General features: G+C 30.8%; 1 protein-coding gene across 1 annotated transcript in view; it reads left to right on the forward strand.

The window, feature by feature from the left end:
• The window catches only part of LOC134706114 (uncharacterized), a 181,025-nt gene that overhangs the window by 137,157 nt on the left and 23,596 nt on the right, over nt 1-20,272 (forward strand). The window contains exon 68 of the mRNA XM_063564822.1: nt 19,866-19,901. Within this exon, the coding sequence (XP_063420892.1) occupies nt 19,866-19,901 (36 nt within the window). The remainder of the gene's footprint in view (nt 1-19,865; nt 19,902-20,272) is intronic.

The following is a 20,272-nucleotide window of genomic DNA, read 5'->3' on the forward strand; positions in this document are numbered from 1 at the left end:
TTACTTGTAAAATGAATGCGTGTAAATGTAATCAAAACATTTAAATTCCCAAATGTGCGCAAACGTAGCGCGCCTGATTCAACTAACTAGTGCTGTACCTCAGAACTCTCGTTTTATGATTGATTGATTATTGGTTTCCTAATGTCCAGTGTCATATATTATGAGTTTTAGAAAAGATGCTGAGTTTTGTTTTAACAACCTAGTCTACTCACAAGAGTCTTGTCCCGTCTGTAATTCAATAACCAGCTCCTTTGAAAACATTGGGGTTAGTATTCCTCAATCTTTGTTTTCTGTATAGGTATGTATAGATTGTTTGTCTTGATTTCAGTGATCTTTTTTCTTTTGATGAAACTATTATATAATTCAATAAATTCATTATCTTCCAGAAAATGAGGCCCCAGAAATAGAAGGAGAACCCTCTATAAAAGTTGTAGTAAATCAACCTATAAGTCTCAACTTCCAAGGTCAGGATGATAAACCAGGTTTTAGATACAGTATAATAGATCAGCCAAGTGGAGGCACTTTTGCATCTAATGATTCTACAGGAAATTTGACATTAACATGGACACCTGCAAATCTAGATACAGAAAAAATCAGGTAACTTTTGCATAGGTATTTTGTTTAAAAAAAATCTAGGGTTGAGGAGTGAAACAATGAGAATGTTCTGCGTTTGATATATCATGTAGTTATTTGGTATTCATTATATTGTTTCTATTTTATTTTGTAATGATATTATGTAAATTTAGGAATATCAATTTTCTTTCAGACTTTGATTAAATTGTGTATATAAATGTGTAATTATTTTACATATACTCCACAGGGTAACTACTGTGGACAGTGATGGTGTAACAGCAGATGCTATAGAGGTGATCATTATGGCGTGTAGTGGATGTACAGGTGACCACGGAACATGTGACTATGCCAATCTAAGAAATGAATCCAATCCAAACTATGTGATAGCCTCATGTAACTGTACAACTGGTTGGTCTGGTAAGGACATATTTTATTGTTTTAAATATAGTTGACATTTGATTTAAGATTGCATCTGTCAAGTATCAAAATCTGGAATTAGGCTATGATAAGTATACAATGATCTGTTATGTAGAATTTAGAAGTATTGGTATCTAAATCAAAGCAGGTACCAGAAATGACATTTCGCAATTATATATTAATTTTTCTATAATCTTGCAGTTACATCAGGTGTTGTATCAACTCAGTCAAATGTGTGATGTTTAAAACTGTTAAATATTTAACACTTGTGAAATTATCAGCCTAAAATCACATAGAAAAGACACCAGTTTTGGGACCTTTCTTCCTCAAACTTTTTTTCTTGTTTTATTTGTCCAATATTGCATCATTTTTTTTCTGAATATTTTTCAAATACAAAACTGTTAGAAAACCAGCATGAAAAGCAGCTGAGTGACTGACCACTGTGTAAGTGTGAACCTCAGGTTGAGAGAGAAAAAACATTTGTATCTTTTTGCTTTGTATGAAATACCAGTAAGATTGGCAAGTCATATGTAGATGGAGGACATATACAATAAATAAATACAAACCTTTATTTCTTCCCTTTTTCAGGTGATGACTGTGAGATTGATACAGATGGTTGTGCTGATAACCCATGTGCTTTAGGACGTACCTGTTTAGATTTATTACCAGCTGATGAAGTATCTCTTGGTCGTGGTTACAACTGTTCTAATTGTCCACTAGGCTATAGTATTACAGTCGATGAAAAATGTGAAGGTAGGCAAAGAGATAGATTAAGAATTAAGAATTATTCCAATTGCAATTGCAATAAATAAAGAACTCTTTTCATTATAATTTTAAACAGTAAAGGTTTTAGCCTGAATATTTTAATATTTAAGAATTGAATGCTTCTTTTTGTAAATTCATTGGCATGTAAAAGCGTTGACCAAAGTACATTCTTAAAATGTGCACACGGTCAACGCTTTTTACAACCCTATGAAATTACTAAAAGAAGCATTCAATACTATTAATAATAATTTCGCTATGATCATGACAACATTGATTTCTATCCAGTTTTTTCTTATATTTGCCTGTGAACTCTATTGTAGACGCACGTGTAAACATGAATGTTACAATTCATTTTGAAGTTGATTTAGGAATAATGCGAGATTGTAGTTAGCCAATCAGAATAACATATTATAATGAAACATACATCTAATGTAATTTTTATATGGTCATTTTTATATGGTCATTTTTATATGGTAATTTTTATAAATTTTCTGTTTACAAAACTTTGAATTTTTCGAAAAACTAAGGATTTTCTTACCCCAGGAGTAGATTACCTTAGCCGCATTTGGCACAACTTTTTGGAATTTTGGATCCTCAATGCTCTTCATCTTTGTATTTATTTGGCTTTTTAACTATTTTGATCTGAGCGTCACTGATGAGTCTTATGTAGACGAAACGCGCGTCTGGCGTGTACAATTATAATCCTGGTACTTTTGATAACTATTTACACCACTGGGTCGATGCCACTGCTGGTGGACGTTTCGTCCCCGAGGGTATCACCAGCCCAGTAGTCAGCACTTCGGTGTTGACATGAATATCAATTATATGGTCATTTTTATAAATTTTCTGTTTACAAAACTTTGAATTTTTCGAAAAACTAAGGATTTTCTTACCCCAGGAGTAGATTACCTTAGCCGTATTTGGCACAACTTTTTGGAATTTTGGATCCTCAATGCTCTTCATCTTTGTATTTATTTGGCTTTTTAACTATTTTGATCTAAGCGTCACTGATGAGTCTTATGTAGACGAAACGCGCGTCTGGCGTGTACAATTATAATCCTGGTACTTTTGATAACTATTAACCCTTGATACATACACACACACAAACTCGTATTGAATGAATTTGGTTCATTGATGTTTCAAATAAATTTTCCAATCATTCTTTATAATTGATCAACACATGATTTCTTTTTCTTATATTACATCACCGATCCACAATGTTGTTTTCTTTCTGTAATGATTTTCATTACTCTTCGGTATTTTCCTTCTTTTTTTCTCATAACTCTTATAATATTTTGCATTACTTGAAGAAGAAAAAAATGCCAACATTGAAAGTGATGAGTTTGATAATTGCAATTAAAATGACTCTTTTATTTTCAGATATAAATGAATGTTTAGATGGAACAGATAACTGTCCAGCAAACAGTAATTGTACAAACACAGATGGAAGCTTTACATGCCACTGTCTGGCAGGGTTCCGAAAAGTGGGTTCTCTGTGTCAAGGTTTGTACTAACATAACATTAGTTTATTTTAGACTCAATCAAAATAAATGATTAAATTAAAGATTAAAATTAACCTCTGTGACTTTCCAAGCAGATGTTTCAGTCTGTAGTTCATGCAAAATGATGCATTAAGCTCCTATCTACGGAAACTTGACTTTGGCAAATTTTTTTTTTTTTAAATGGATTATAAAAAATAACAAACTTTATAAAGTCCTATTCCAATAAACTACGTAAAAAAGTATTATGGTAAACACATTGACACAATTTGTCTTGACATGAGTATAAATAATACTACTTTTTCTGTTTAGTCTGTTTTTCATGATATACATTTGACGTGAAACTGTACTTATGTATCCCGTCATACTTTGAACCACACCATTATTTTATTTATTATTATTACTTTTACTGTTAAGTCTGGTTTTTGTTATATCTACTTTACGTGAGTCTGTATTTATGTATGCCGACATACGACAAAATTATTTTTTATGTCTACCTGTGCGAATTTCAAACGCGCTATTTTACACCAGTAATGAAAACCTTCTATCATTTATGGGTAGACTTTACATAGATAAATTCAGCCGTATTTGACGTGAAACTGTTCTTATGTATCCCGTCATACTTTGAACCACACCATTATTTTATTTATTATTATTACTTTTACTGTTAAGTCTGTTTTTGTTATATCAACTTTACGTAAGTCTTCATTTATGTATGCCGTCATACGACAAAATTATTTTTATGTCTACCTGTGCGAATTTCAAACGCGCATTTTTAAACCAGTAATGAAACCTTCTATCATTATGGGTAGACTTTACATAGATAAATTCAGCCGTATAAGAAAAGCAAAATGAGAATGTTAAATTAATGTATGCCTTTTTGTGCTTCTTTGTTACATTTGTTGTTTATGTAGAGATATTAAGATGATAACACAATATTGACTGTTGTACCCCTATTTTTGACATTTTTACTCTTTGAGTATGTTTGTTTTGTTCATGCTTCGTTGACAATTTAATGGAATTTGATGCGACTGTCATATAAGTGAGAGGTTTAGCTAGCTATAAAACCAGGTTCAATCCACCATTTTCTACATTAGAAAATGCCTGTACCAAGTCAGGAATATGACAGTTGTTACCCATTCGTTTGATGTGTTTGGACTTTTGATTTTGCCTTTTGATTTTTGATTTTCCTTTTTGAATTTTCCTCGGAGTTCGGTATTTGTGTGTTTTTACTTTTTGATAAAATTTCAATGAATTATATGATATCCTATTTGTATGTTTAGTAACACAGAAATTAGAACTGTTAATAATAAACATTAAAAAATCAACTTGCACAATCAAGTTTAACCTGTAATAAATTCGGATCATTTTAATTATTTTTCAGACATTGACGAATGCACCGAAAGGACAAGTGGCTGTGATCAAAATTGTGCTAATAGCGATGGAAGCTTTACATGTAGTTGTGTGTATGGATTTGAGTTGATAGCTGGTGGTAAATGTAATCAAAGTAAGTGTAATTTAGAACCTAAGTCACAACGTTAACCATATATAGTAGGAAGGTGTATTGAATGTAGGTAATTGTGTTAGTCTAGTTTCCAATTTTGTTTATTATAATTTGAAAATGAAAATTGTATGTAACTTTCAGCAGATGATTATCAAAAGTTGATTTATCGAAATTTTTGTGAAGGTAGATATATACTTTAAGATTTGAATACATTGTAAGGTAATATATTAACTCTATTGCATCCAATAATTTTTAATCAAAGATGTTAATATATACTTCAGTAAGTCATTATTCTGCTCTTCCAAGTCTTGTAATTACTGATTGTTTAATTTCTATCTTTTTTACAGCAATATTTAATTTCTGTGCACTGCAGAATTTAACCTGTGAATATGGTTGTGATAATACTACAAATCCAGGAACATGGAAGTGCATATGTCAAGAAGGGTTTCTACTTGATAGAGACAGTGGCAATTGTTCTAGTAAGTGTCAATTATATAAAAATGTTAGATGTGGTACGATTGCCAATGAAAAAACTATCCACCAGAGACCTAATGACTTAGATATGAGCCACTAGAGGTCACTATACAGTCTTCTGCAATTAACAAGATTCATAATGTTTAGTAAAAATAAATTAATAACAAAGTATACAGCATGACAAAGGGAGAAAATCAAGTGCCTTATTTATGCAAAAATAATGACAAAAAACAATTATCACAGATTATCAACTAATAACAACCACTGAATTACAGATTCCTGACTTCTTTGTATATACCAGATTGGATATTGATACGGAAAGAACAACATACGCTGGCATATATATATATATGTATATTTAAGAATTGAATGCTTCTTTTTGTAACTTCATTGGGGTGTAAAAGCGTTGACCGAAGTACATTTTGTATGAAGCGCGGAAGCGTTCTAAAAATGTGTGCACGGTCAACGCTTTTACAACCCTATGAAGTTACAAAAAGAAGCATTTAATACTTATAATTACATTTTTTAGCTAGGATCATGAAAAAAAGAATTTTATCATTTTTTAAATTTTATTTACCTGAGTGTGCACTTTATTGTGGGACAATGTGTACTCATGAATGATAAGTTTTATTGTGTATGCAATTGCTTAAGGAATAACATGTGATGTGCAGTTAGCACATACATCTAATGTAATTATATATTGTTAAATATCATTGCACCTAATGTAATATACTTTTACATGATATTAAAATTCCTGTCATAAGACAATACTCTAAAATTAAATGTTCACACAGTAATATGCAGCTTATGTGAATAAATACATGTCGCAATCTTCTGCAGCAATAAAAAAATTTACATTTTAGATATAAATGAATGTGATGCTAATGTATGTACACATAACTGTCAGGATACTGTTGGTAGCTATACCTGTTCCTGTTATACAGGATTCAAATTAAATGCTGATAAAACCTCTTGTTCAGGTAAACATTATAGACAAGTATTACCTGTAGTTGAATATTTGATTGGCATGATGTACATATTTTGCAACAATCTGTCTGTATTGAATATATATATGAGTTTGATATTAATATGCTAGCTATCCTTCATGACATAAAGCCTTCAAAGACAAGAAAAGCAAAAATCATTAAAATCCCTCTTCAACATTTTTGTTCGAAATATTATTGACCATCACATAATTAAACAAAATAGTTAGTTTAAAAGAAATAGCTGTATTGGCACATTTTAAGCCATTAAAACAATCAGAGATATAGACTTGTCAAAAGACTAATTGAATGTTAATGATAATTCTTGTGAATTTTCTTGTACAAAAAGATGAGTAATTATTAATATTTCCTACCAGATTTTGATTTTTGGGGAAATTTGGATATAAGTACTGAAAATATACAATTTATCAGCAATTCATTTCAAATGAACAAAAAAATACCTGATACTTTGGAAGTCCAGCAAAATAAAAGGTAATGAGAATGAACAGTTTAAAAAGCAATACATTGATATAATATATAAGCATATATTGTTTTTGATTATGTGTATTAACAAGCTTGCTCTATCTTATGACAGCCTGTGTGAATCCATTTTATGGTGACAACTGTGCAAGTCAATGTAGCTGTGGACCTGGAGCTGACAGGTGTGATCCAAGTCGTGGATGTGTTTGTAATAGTGCCTGGTTTGGAAATAATTGTGAAGTTGATGTCAATGAATGTGTAGATAATCCAGGCATATGTATAAATGGCGACAAGACTTGTGTAAACGAAGATGGCGGCTATCAATGTAATTGTGGATCCGGGTACGAAAAAGTGTCTGCAGTTGACAGTGTTCCTTGCGCAGGTAAATATAAGTTGAAATAGGTACAGAAAAGTTTTTTATAATGTATTTCATTAACACATATTGTAGAATGAGACCAGTTTTTTATTTTCATAGTTCAAAATCCATTTTCTTGTCAGACTAGGGAATAACTGATTTTTGAAGCAATTTCTAGATTAAATTAAGGAGAAAAAAAGGTGACAAACTTTATGATTAATGAAATTTGTGGTTCAATACTTTTATTGTTGTTCTATTTCATATAAATACAGTTCGCCACCACAATGTTTCAAATTGATATCTTTATGCTTAATTTTAGATATAAATGAATGTAGTAGTGCAACAACAAACAATTGTTCAGCCACAGTTTCAAGGTGTCAAAATACAGATGGTGGATATACCTGTAGATGTAACTCTGGGTACCAAACAATAAATCCATACCAATGTGAAGGTATGATCAAATTTGTAAAAATATAAAACATTAGAGAATAAATTTAATATATCTATATAGTTCATAGTGGATATCCCTTGAGATCTAAGTTTTTGAAAGATTCCATGTTTAAATGCTATCATGCAAACTTTTGAGTTTATGGTTCAAATAAACAGGTGCTTATTTGTAAGTTGCACACCTAGTGGCTACCCCGAAAATATTTTTTGTGGTGCTAAAAACAAAACTACTTTTTCATTGCTTTGCTTGTTAAACATGATACACCAACAAGAAACCAACCCAATGACAAAAACAACCCAAAAGACTTCTAGAGAGAAACATAGTTTTCAACAATAGACAAGTGTTTATTTTTATACAGTATTTCAGACTCAAATCATCCAAAATCTATAAAATGCAGAAACAATGAAAGATTTTCCATTTCAATTTATTTTCTGAATGACAAAAATATGACAACCACTGGAAATTCTATTGCTTTTTAACCTAGTTGATAGTAATAGATCTTAATTTAAAAAACTTTGACATACTTCAGATGTAAACGAGTGTACAACAGAGTCTGATGATTGTGAACAAGACTGTGTCAACAATGTGGGAAGTTATAACTGTCGATGTTTCTTTGGTTATGAACTCAACACGGACAGAAAAACTTGTAAACAAGGTAGGTTAATTAGTTTCTGTATGTATATAATAAGTTTCTGTATATTGAAAATTTTTCTTGTATTGAAAATGTTTCTGCATATTGAATAAGTTTCTTTATATTAAATTAGTTTCTGTATATAAAATAAGTTTCTTTATATTGAATTATAGTGAACATTTAAAAAGAAATACTATAGATTTTAAAAACTCTTCTATCGCAATATCTCTGATGCTTTATTGCTGATAATAACTTTTAACCTTATTTTTTTGTTACGTTTCTCTTATTAAAACTATACAATACTAATTGATAAAAGCATGAGGTATATGATTTCCATATTTTAGTGTCTGATCCATGTCGTACCCTGAGTTATCTGACCTGTAGTTATGCATGCAGACTAAAAGACAACACTGCATTTTGTTATTGTCAATCAGGATATGTACTACTGGCTGATAACCAAACGTGTACAGGTAAATCACTGTTAATTGGTTTTACTGTATATGATCAGTGTCATTTGATGGTCACAGATATTAAATTATGTGTTCATATAACATGTATAATACAGGACTTTGTTGTGAACTAAAATCCAACCAAAGAGCAAGACAGCCTAAGGCCACCAATGGGTCTTCAACCCACTAAGAAAAACATGCACCCAGAAGCTAACTTCAGCTGGCTCTTAAACAAAAATGTAAACTGGTTCAGCAAAAATGGACGCCACAATGAACTCCGAACAAATACAAATGAACCCAAATTTACTAAAAAGATTTAAGACTATAATAAAAGGCTAGATGTTCCTAAATGTATGGAAATATGATAATATCCCATAATAATAATATGGAACAAAAATTGATTGAATGTTCTATTTTTAAAATTTTACCACATCTTAACTTTAAATGTGTTTATTTTGCATATTTTGTTTGTAGATATAAATGAATGTGCTGATGACAGTAAAAATCTGTGTACAGATAAGTCAACTTGCTCCAATATAGCAGGAAGTTTCAAATGTAGTTGTCCAATTGGTCAGTTTTTGGAGAATGACCAAAGAACTTGTTCAAGTAAGTACAAAATATTTAGTAAAGTTAAATCATAATTTATTTATTTTTTTATTTTTTTCTAATTTTTTTTATTTGAATTAGATATGACTAACTACTGTTGTTACAGTATAAATACAATTGATCAATTGGCAGAACATTGAATTAAGTCATCAAAGTTGAACTAAAAATGGACAAATTGAATTAACGAATTCATTTCGAATAATGTTTACGTACATTTCAGATTGTGATCAGTATCACTGGGGTGGCAACTGTAATAATACCTGTAACTGTGGGGCCGGAGCAGAGAGGTGTGACAGAACTACTGGGTGTGTGTGTAAATCAGGATGGCAGGGGACACTGTGTGATGCTGATATCAATGAGTGTAGTGGTGGAGTCAACCCATGTGATACCTCTAACAAACAAAGATGTGTCAACACACCTGGCTCATTTGTCTGCCAGTGTGTGACTGGTTATCAGAATGACACAGTCACAGGAACTTGTACTGGTAAATGACAAAAAAACCATGATTTTGATTTCAGTACTATTATTAAAATGTTTTTTCCTATACTGTTAGATTTGAACCCCACACAAATGTCTTTTACAATAATAATAAAGTTAATTAATCTTGAATAGAACCAAATAATATCAAACCATAAAACATCAAGTATTACAATCTTTGTCAATCAAGTTTTTACTACATAATAAAATACATTATATGAAAGGTTACTTTAAAAATTTATTTGTGACATGTCATCATGTTCATTTATTTTTTCTTGGCACAGAGACTTGGATTTTTTAAACATGCAAAAGTAGAAGAAATTGAATCTAGTTTAAAATTCCAAAATAATTTCTTTTCTTTTTAATGGCTGGAGGGCTTTTAAGTAAAACCTGATTATTTTTTTCCAGATATAAATGAGTGTGATAACAATCCATGTGATCAGTTATGTTCTAATACAGATGGAAGCTATACATGTAGTTGTAGAATTGGCTTTACAAAAGATGATAATGACAAATGTCAAGGTAATATTGATTATTTAGTATTTTGTTGGAAAATTCTACATCAGTTCCCGCTATCACAATCTTTAATTATATGCATTCTGTGTAATAATAAATGTATTTAAAATTTTGGTATTTAGCTGTATTTTGTCTCCAAATAACCTTAGTAGATCTGCTTCGAATAAACTTTTAATGTCAAGCAACAACCACTTTTTAATTGTGAAGTCAAAGTTTACAGGAACCTGTGTAATTTTACCAAATGACGGACACATTCGCATACAAGTGTAAGAACGTCTATTCTACTAGAATATATTCAGCAAACTGTTGTGTGATTTGCTATCAATGCTTTGAACCAAAAGAAAAAAATCAACCAATGACTCGACATTATTTTCCTTATGGGGGAAAAACTATTTAATAGCTCATAGTCTTTTTGATTTTGAAATTGTAAATTAAAAAGTTGTATATATATTTTAGTTGCTTGTCACATCTATTTGAATCAAATGACAACATGATATCCTAGCAGATAAAGTTAAAAAAAAATTGAAACAGATAAAATATTAAAATTGTTTATATTGGATGCTTAAATAGATCAACACAAAAGAGTAATTGAGTTAAAGAAAGAAATATAATAAGTTGCCACCTTGAAATGGCTGCCAAAATATATAAAAAGAACTTAAATTCAGTTATGTTTTAATGAACTTTCTTTAGATGAATAATGAGAAATCTTATTTTGTAGATATCAATGAATGTGACACAACTTTGAACAAGTGTGATCAGAACTGTCTTAATACTCCAGGAAGTTATAAATGTTCTTGTAATGATGGATACATACTCAGCCCAAAAGACCAGAGGACATGTGACAGTAAGTTTTTTGCCAGAAATCCTGAATTCCTGCTCCACCTAGTTAACTACAAAGTTGGAAATAAGAATTAACTCCCATTTCATATAATCCTTGTTGGAAATAAGAATTATCTCCCATTTCATATAATCCTAGTTGGAAATAAGAATTATCTCCCATTTCATATAATCCTAGTTGGAAATAAGAAGTATCTCCCATTTCATATAATCCTAGTTGGAAATTAGAATTAACTCCCATTTCATGTAATTCTTTTTTATTAAAAAAAAAACATGTTGGTTGTTAAAAGGTAAACCATTGATTTAGTTAGCAGACTTATGTGTTTGGATAAATTTTACTGTTTTGAAATGTTTTACCCTTATTCTGGATAACGGTAAAGGATTATAAGATTTGTTATAATGCAATTTATCAAAAGATAAAAAAGGGCTTTTAAATTTTATCAAGCACCAATCATGTATGAATAAATCTAGTAAAAGATTACAATAAATTTGTGTATGCATTGCAATATTTATATATGTATTTATTATTTAATTTACAGTAAAAACCAAATGTACCAATTTCAATTGTACCGCACCAGGAACGTGTGCAGTCAAATCTAATGAAGCAGAATACTGTACTTGTCCAACAGGATACAATCTAACAATGATGGCTGATAATATTACTGGAATCTGTAAAAGTAGGTTTTTATGACACATATACGAAAGTATTATGTTTCTGGTATGTGCGTCCGTTCATTCGTTTGTCCGTCTTTCCCTCTTCAGGTTAAAATGTTTGGTCAATGTAGTTTTTGATGAAGTATAAGTCCAATCGACTAGAAACTTAGTACACATATTTTCTATGATATGATCTTTCTAATGTTAATGCCAAATTAGAGTTTGACCCCAATTCACTCTCCAATGAACATAGAAAATGAAAATACCAGTGGGGCATCCATGTACTATGGACACATTCTTGTTTTATATTTCCCATGATTAGTGATTTGAGACAGTTAAGATTTGCAAAATGTGCTCTTTGGATATTACTGATAATATTTATATTATTGTTAAAACCTAATCCATCATTAGGTTTATAAATTAGAATTACAATTGTTATGGTAAATAAGAATAATCCTTCTGAATAAAAGAAATTGGGTATATCTTAATAAGACATCAACAAAAATAACCAATATACCGGTATATCTAAAGGGCATTACACAGTCTTCAACAATAGATGCACCTTATAACATTTCTTTATTTCCATTTTTTTTAAATGCTACAGTCATGAAGTTTGCAAGACATGCAGTAACTCTGATAATATTAATGTCAATGAGTCTTTGATTTCAATAAAACACAGAAATGCATAAATCACAATAAATGGTTCTTGTAATTTAAATAAATCCCCAATTGAATTTTAATGACTACAGACAAAGATCAAAAGAAAAAGAAAAAGACATAATGATTCATTAAAATCTGAAAAAGTATATTTCAGCAGAAATTTCTATAACAGTATCTTTAATTTATAAATGACAAAACTATTGAATATTTTAGACATTTTACAAGAAATGTCTATAATTCTATCTTTATTACTGACATAAATAAAGAAGGGTATATTTATTAAATATTGCAGACATAGACGAGTGTGAGCCAAGCAATCCATGTGGTGATACGTGTACTGATGAAACACCAGGGTACGAATGCTCCTGTACCAAAATTGGTACAAAACTGGACAGCGATGAACAAAGTTGTACAGGTTGGTATATCATTGTGTGGAGAGAAAATTAATGTTTCATTTTTTTTGGTTAAACAATTCTAAATAAAAAATAAAAATGTAGGAAGATTGTTTAGATATAATCAAATAAAAAGAGGTAAAACTTTGTATTGAAGAAATATGTTTTAATTTATATACTTTATCTTTAAGTTGATACATGTAGTTCAAACTTATTAAAAAAATCTTGATATTCAGATATGGGTATATCTCTGTGTGAAATTAAAATACAACAAATTCTATGGTGTTGATCTATACTTAACTAAATTCAATATTTTATTTCTTTAGCTTGTGCTGAAGGTGAATGGGGACAGAACTGTTTTGAAAACTGTACATGTGTGACAGAAAACACCAATTCTTGTAACAAAACAGATGGAAGTTGTAATTGTAAAACTGGCTGGAAGGGAGATAACTGTGAAACAGATATTAATGAATGTGAAAACACAACTATATGCCAGACTAATTCAGTGTGTGAAAACACTAATGGATCCTATGTTTGTGTCTGTGATGAGGGGTATTTTAACTCAGCAGATGTTTGTCAAGGTTAGTTTTCAATTTTTTTCTTTTTATCTATGAGGCCCCTCATGGGGATATCAAAGTAATCATATAATCACAAATGTTTTGCCAATATAATCACATATTCATTAATTGGTTATTTAATTAGTTATCAAAAGTACCAGGATTATAATTTCATACGCCAGACGCGCGTTTCGTCTACATAAGACTCATCAGTGACGCTCAGATCAAAATAGTGAAAAAGCCAAAACATATACAAAGTTGAAGAGCCTTGAGGACCAAAAATTCCAAAAAGTTGTGCCAAATACGGCTAAGTTAATCTACTCCTGGGGTAAGAAAATCCTTAGTTTTTCGAAAAGTTCAAAGTTTTGTAAACAGAAAATGTATAAAAATGACCATATAATTGATATTCATGTCAACACCGAAGTGCTGACTACTGGGCTGGTGATACCCTCGGGGACGAAACGTCCACCAGCAGTGGCATCGACCCAGTGGTGTAAATAGTTATCAAAAGTACCAGGATTATAATTTCATACGCCAGATGCGCGTTTCGTCTACATAAGACTCATCAGTGACGCTCAGATCAAAATAGTGAAAAAGCCAAAACATATACAAAGTTGAAGAGCATTGAGGACCAAAAATTCCAAAAAGTTGTGCCAAATACGGCTAAGGTAATCTACTCCTGGGGTAAGAAAATCCTTAGTTTTTCGAAAAGTTCAAAGTTTTGTAAACAGAAAATTTATAAAAATGACCATATAATTGATATTCATGTCAACACCGAAGTGCTGACTACTGGGCTGGTGATACCCTCGGGGACGAAACGTCCACCAGCAGTGGCATCGACCCAGTGGTGTAAATAGTTATCAAAAATAACCAGGATTATAATTTCATACGCCAGACGCGCGTTTCGTCTACATAAGACTCATCAGTGACGCTCAGATCAAAATAGTGAAAAAGCCAAAACATATACAAAGTTGAAGAGCATTGAGGACCAAAAATTCCAAAAAGTTGTGCCAAATACGGCTAAGGTAATCTACTCCTGGGGTAAGAAAATCCTTAGTTTTTCGAAAAGTTAAAAGTTTTGTAAACAGAAAATGTATAAAAATGACCATATAATTGATATTCATGTCAACACCGAAGTGCTGACTACTGGGCTGGTGATACCCTCGGGGACGAAACGTCCACCAGCAGTGGCATCGACCCAGTGGTGTAAATAGTTATCAAAAGTACCAGGATTATAATTTCATACGCCAGATGCGCGTTTCGTCTACAAAAGACTCATCAGTGACGCTCAGATCAAAATAGTGAAAAAGCCAAAACATATACAAAGTTGAAGAGCATTGAGGACCAAAAATTCCAAAAAGTTGTGCCAAATACGGCTAAGGTAATCTACTCCTGGGGTAAGAAAATCCTTAGTTTTTCGAAAAGTTCAAAGTTTTGTAAACAGAAAATTTATAAAAATGACCATATAATTGATATTCATGTCAACACCGAAGTGCTGACTACTGGGCTGGTGATACCCTCGGGGACGAAACGTCCACCAGCAGTGGCATCGACCCAGTGGTGTAAATAGTTATCAAAAATAACCAGGATTATAATTTCATACGCCAGACGCGCGTTTCGTCTACATAAGACTCATCAGTGACGCTCAGATCAAAATAGTGAAAAAGCCAAAACATATACAAAGTTGAAGAGCATTGAGGACCAAAAATTCCAAAAAGTTGTGCCAAATACGGCTAAGGTAACAAGATAATCAAATAATTAAAAAATGTAGTTCTAGATTATAAAATAATCAAATAATCGTGAAATATTTGGTCTGGTAATCAAATAATCACTATAAACAGCCAAGTAATCACATAATCAAAAGCCTCATGAGGTGGCTCATCTATAACTGTTTTGTACTTTTAATCTTTACAATTAAATATAAATGTTTGGTTATATATATTTATTTATTTCTGATATTGACAGGAAGACAGTATATAATCATTGTTCGTCCGTCGTTCGTTCCTCCGTCCGTCTGTCATGCTTCAAGTTAAAGTTTTTGGTCGAGGTAGTTTTTTGATGAAGTTGAGGTCCAATCAACTTGAAACTTAGTACACATGTATTTTATGATATGATCTTTCTAATTTAGAGATTTTATCCCATTTTCACGGTCCACTGAACATAGAAAATGATAATGAAGATGGGGTATCTGTGTATTATGGACACATCCTTGTTATTCCTGAATTAAAATCATTTCTTTTCCAGTCTGTGGTTCTAACACATTTGGTAAAGACTGTGCTCAGACCTGTAGCTGTGTTGCAACCAATACAGATTCCTGTAACAATGTTGATGGTAGTTGTACATGTAAGAGTGGTTGGCAAGGAACCACCTGCTCTGAGGATGTTGATGAGTGTACAGTTACTTCCTACATATGTAATACTACATCTAATTCTGAATGTAACAATTTAAATGGTACCCATGAGTGCAATTGTGTGACTGGATACCAGAAAATAGCTGATGAAAGTTGCCAAGGTACGCTTATATTTTCAAGTACTGTAATTCAGAAATTATTGTGTGCATTTATTATTGAAATTTTGTCATTCTGAACTAAAATGCAACCTTAAATTTTGCGATATTAAAAAAAATCAAAATGCGAGTTCAAATTATTGCGATTATAACCCTGTAGCATACAGTATCTATTATTGATGACCCTGTTATTGAATTTCTGAGAAAAACTAACTTATAGTTTTAAAAATGTAATAACACAGTTGGAAGCTTTACAATATTTCTCAGTTGAACTATGTTCCTTAAAATGATTATTTTCAGCCAAGATGATTACAATTTTTATTTCATGTTTTTGTGCTTCAGCTCAATATTTACTGTGTTTTATGCAAATCGGTTTAAAAGCAGCATGTAAGCTATTATTTAATTTTCTCGATCGTAGAGAACTGGCCATTTTATTTCCTGTCCTGTTTGTCTGTTCATATACCCCCCCCCCCCCCTCCCCCCCCCCCACTTTACGACCTTCATTATAATAGGGTTTTTTTTCAGAATGTGACAGTGCAAACTATGGAGATAGCTGTTCTCAGGCCTGTACTTGTATTATGGCCAATACAATGGACTGTAACAATGTTAATGGTAGTTGTACTTGTAAAAATGAATGGAAGGGAGCCAACTGTGACATGGACATAAACGAATGTGATGATGCAACAACTTGTGACGGCATTCCCTATTCAACTTGTCAAAATTCAGTTGGTTCTTACGAGTGTGTATGTAATGCTGGATATCAGAAAAATTCTTCTAATCTCTGTGATAGTAAGTTTATCAAATTGATGTAAACTGATTTAAGTTGAGTTCTTGCCACCTTTATCTAAAAAAAAATGAAATGTAATATAGATTTCATATTTAAATCTCAATATCTCAGTCATCTATATATATGATATAAATGTGGATTTCATTTTCATCATCTCATTAATGCAGATATTCTGAAAATTTAAAAAAATAAGTTATGGATAGTTTTGCATTTTTATACCCCATTTGTGGACATAATGTTTTCTGTTCTGTGCGTTCTTCAGTTAGTTCGTTTGTCTGATCATTTGTCCGTTCATCCTTCTGTCTGTCCCGCTTCAGGTTAAAGTTTTTGGTCGAGGTTGTTTTTGATGAAGTTGAAGTCAGTTCAACTTGAAACTTAGTACACAAGTTTCCTATTATATGATCTTTCTAATTTAAATGCCAAATTAGAGATTTTCCCCCATTTTTACGGTCCACTGAACATTGAAAATGATAGCGCGGATGGGACATCCGTGTACTGGGGACACATTCTTGTTAACTCAAATTATATTTAAAACAAAATTATGATTTATAATATATTTGTTTAAACTTCTGCACAGCAAATGACATCTTATAACATTTCTTGAGAGTATGTCTGTACAACAGAGTAGTTTTTAGATTTTTTTTGTACACAGTTTTATTGTACATCAGGTTTTTTTTTTCACTAAGATTAATAGAAAATATTGAATGAAATTGTCCAAGTGGTTCAATTTTTTAAATTGGGTATGCAGGCCTTGTCTCTAGTTTGTACTCTTTTATATTTTTGTGTTGTTTTATTGCATGACATTGATGCAACAATGTGCAATTCTGCTATTGTTGTTTTTTTTTCATTTTTTGTTTTATTCTGCTTTTAATTTAACTATCAAACCTTAACAGTAATTATTTATCTCATTTGTGAAATGAACAATATTTGTACAAATGCTATCAATGTGTGTATGGGATATCATGCTATGTTGTCCTAAATATGTGATTGTAGAAAGTTTCATCTTAATCATCTGTTTGGAATATTATGAATAAACTATGTAAATAATTATAAGATTAAAAAGATAATTATAAACTTAATTATTTTCACAGGCAATGAAGAAAACATACAGAATGTGCCAGCTTTATTTTTAAACTTATTCTTTTACACATTATAACTTGTTAACAGTTAATGGCATTATTTAATTTTTTTCTTATAGACATTAATGAATGTGGAAGTAGTAGTTTGAACAACTGTACAGAGAACGCTTCCTGTTTTGACACAGATGGCAGTTTTGATTGTGTTTGTGACTCTAGCTATACTGGTCAAGGAGATGTAAATTGCACAGGTTAGTTTATTTTATGATCTTTTATTATTTGCTACCATTTCAATTTTCTGGTCAAGCTTATCAATCTTAAGATATACCTAGTTTCTTTAAATCTTCTAAATTGTTTTGATTTTCACTTCCTTAAAGCATTTGATTAGTTTATTATGTAGAATGCAACAGAGTGCACAGATAGTTTTGCTTCGCCAAAAAAATACATGAATTTTATATATATTTCACATCATATTTCTTTAATTTGCTTTTGTAAATTTCAGTTTCAAAGGAAGTTGTAAATAGTGGGTAGACTATATGTATAGTCATATTTCAAATTAGTCAGTTTTGTTCATTATTTGTTTTTTATGTCATCTATAATAAACATAATTTTAACTACTCTTATGCTATTGTTGTAAGTGAGGTATTTTAAACATTTATATTAGAAAAAATTACATTATCATTGAATGAAATGGTTGTAAACATAAAAATGGAAACACATTTATATTATACTCTGTCAAGTCTTAATATAGATAGTATAATAATTGAGCTGTGTCAGATATAACTCAACCTTATGCAAATGTATATCAATACATTGAAATAATTCGAGTTAAAAAAATCTCTATTAAAAGTCTTTAACTCTTTAAAAAAAACTGTGTTGTTATAAGAACCCTACAAAACAAACTAAAATTCAACATCTGTTTCATTTTGAATATTCCAAAATCAACCAAAGTCTTTTACATGTACATGTGCACTTTCATAAGTTTGATTTCTATACGACACAGCTTAATTTATGTTTCCAGTTATTATATTTATAACAACATATTTAACTATTATAAATGAACCTGGTACTACACGAACAACAGAAACTATTGAGTCTACAACAACAAAAAAAAGGTATCTTTTCCGACCATTGGAATTTTGTTGACACATGTCAATTTCAAAAATATGCATAATTGTGTGGTTTGTGGTTAATACTTCTTGCATATCTTTTTGAGAGGAAATAGAAATCTAAAACCCAAAATATGACAATGTTTTTGGTGTTGGTGAAAATAAGACATAAGACATGAGCTTTACTATGAAGCTATTTAGCTGTTGAATTCCTCATATAAGGCACTACACAGGCTTGTTACTCTGATAGTGCTTGAGATGCATATAAAAGTTTTTAAAAAAATCACTGCATTGCTTCTATGTTTCGCGTGCAGGAATTTTATAGTTGACCCTGATATTTGATTTTTGTCTCACTTTTGAATATTGAAACAGAATATGAAACAATGATGGCTAATTTTCACAATTATGATAACGAAAAACTATATACAGTATGATCTCATTTTTATGGTTCAAGGACTGCTTAAAAAACTAGTGTTTTTATTATGTGATTTGAAGTACATTTGTTGTTATGAGTAAAAGGACAGGTGAATTTAGTATATGGAATCATTGCAAGTTATACGTGTATGTCAGATAGGGTTAATCTGAAATCATTTTCAAAATTCATTTGACAATCAACATTAAGTTTTTACAATTGGGTTCACTTTAAGAAACTGTCAGCAAAAGTTCAGTTATACTTGATTATTGATGTATGAAATGATTGCATGGTGTTCATGTTCATCCTGCAATATTATTTTGACCTCAACTTCATTTTTCCACTAAAGATTGGTCAACCATTAGTTTTGGTGATTAGTTCTGTATACATTTCATAACAGATAAACTATATTTGGTGTATATATAATGACAGTAGATCTATATGTCTTTCTTTCATTGCTTAATCAACATGAACCTCAGTTTCATGAATCAATTTAATGTTGAATTTTTGTTTTACTATATAGATACCTGTATATTAAGAATTTACAATTTGCAATTCATTCATAGACAAGTATGCAGACAAGACATTCCAGTGTGTGAACTCATGTTAAAGTTTATATATGATTACAAATCTCCAAAATGAGATTTTTGTCTTAGAAGATGATTAATGAGTAACTAAATTTGTTAAATTCTATTTCAGTGAGTGTTCCAACAACAACATATACACCTGTATCTGGTAAGTTTTTTTTAATTTTATTTATTTCACATTTAAGAAAAAAGTATTTTCATTTAATTCAAATGATGATGGCTCTTTTATTATTATATTGAACTTGGAGAACACAAGTTGGATATCAAACAATATCCAATCCTCGCTCTCATTATGTAACTCTTAAGTAGAGGTACTATATCACTACTAAATAATTTTCAGCTTAAAAAAAAAGAAATTGTAAGATGAAATGCATAAGTTTTGTGTGATGTCTGTAATCGCTAGTTCTCATCTACAAAAAGCTTAAATTAGTTCATCTTTGTCTCTCACGGTCTGTTGCATTTTAAGTATTTCTATGGTATCATACCGTATAGCGGGTTATTTTCGCGGGGTGCAAATTT

The sequence above is a fragment of the Mytilus trossulus genome, chromosome 2 (genome assembly GCF_036588685.1).
Source record: "Mytilus trossulus isolate FHL-02 chromosome 2, PNRI_Mtr1.1.1.hap1, whole genome shotgun sequence".
NCBI classification, from domain to species: Eukaryota; Metazoa; Mollusca; class Bivalvia; order Mytilida; family Mytilidae; genus Mytilus; species Mytilus trossulus.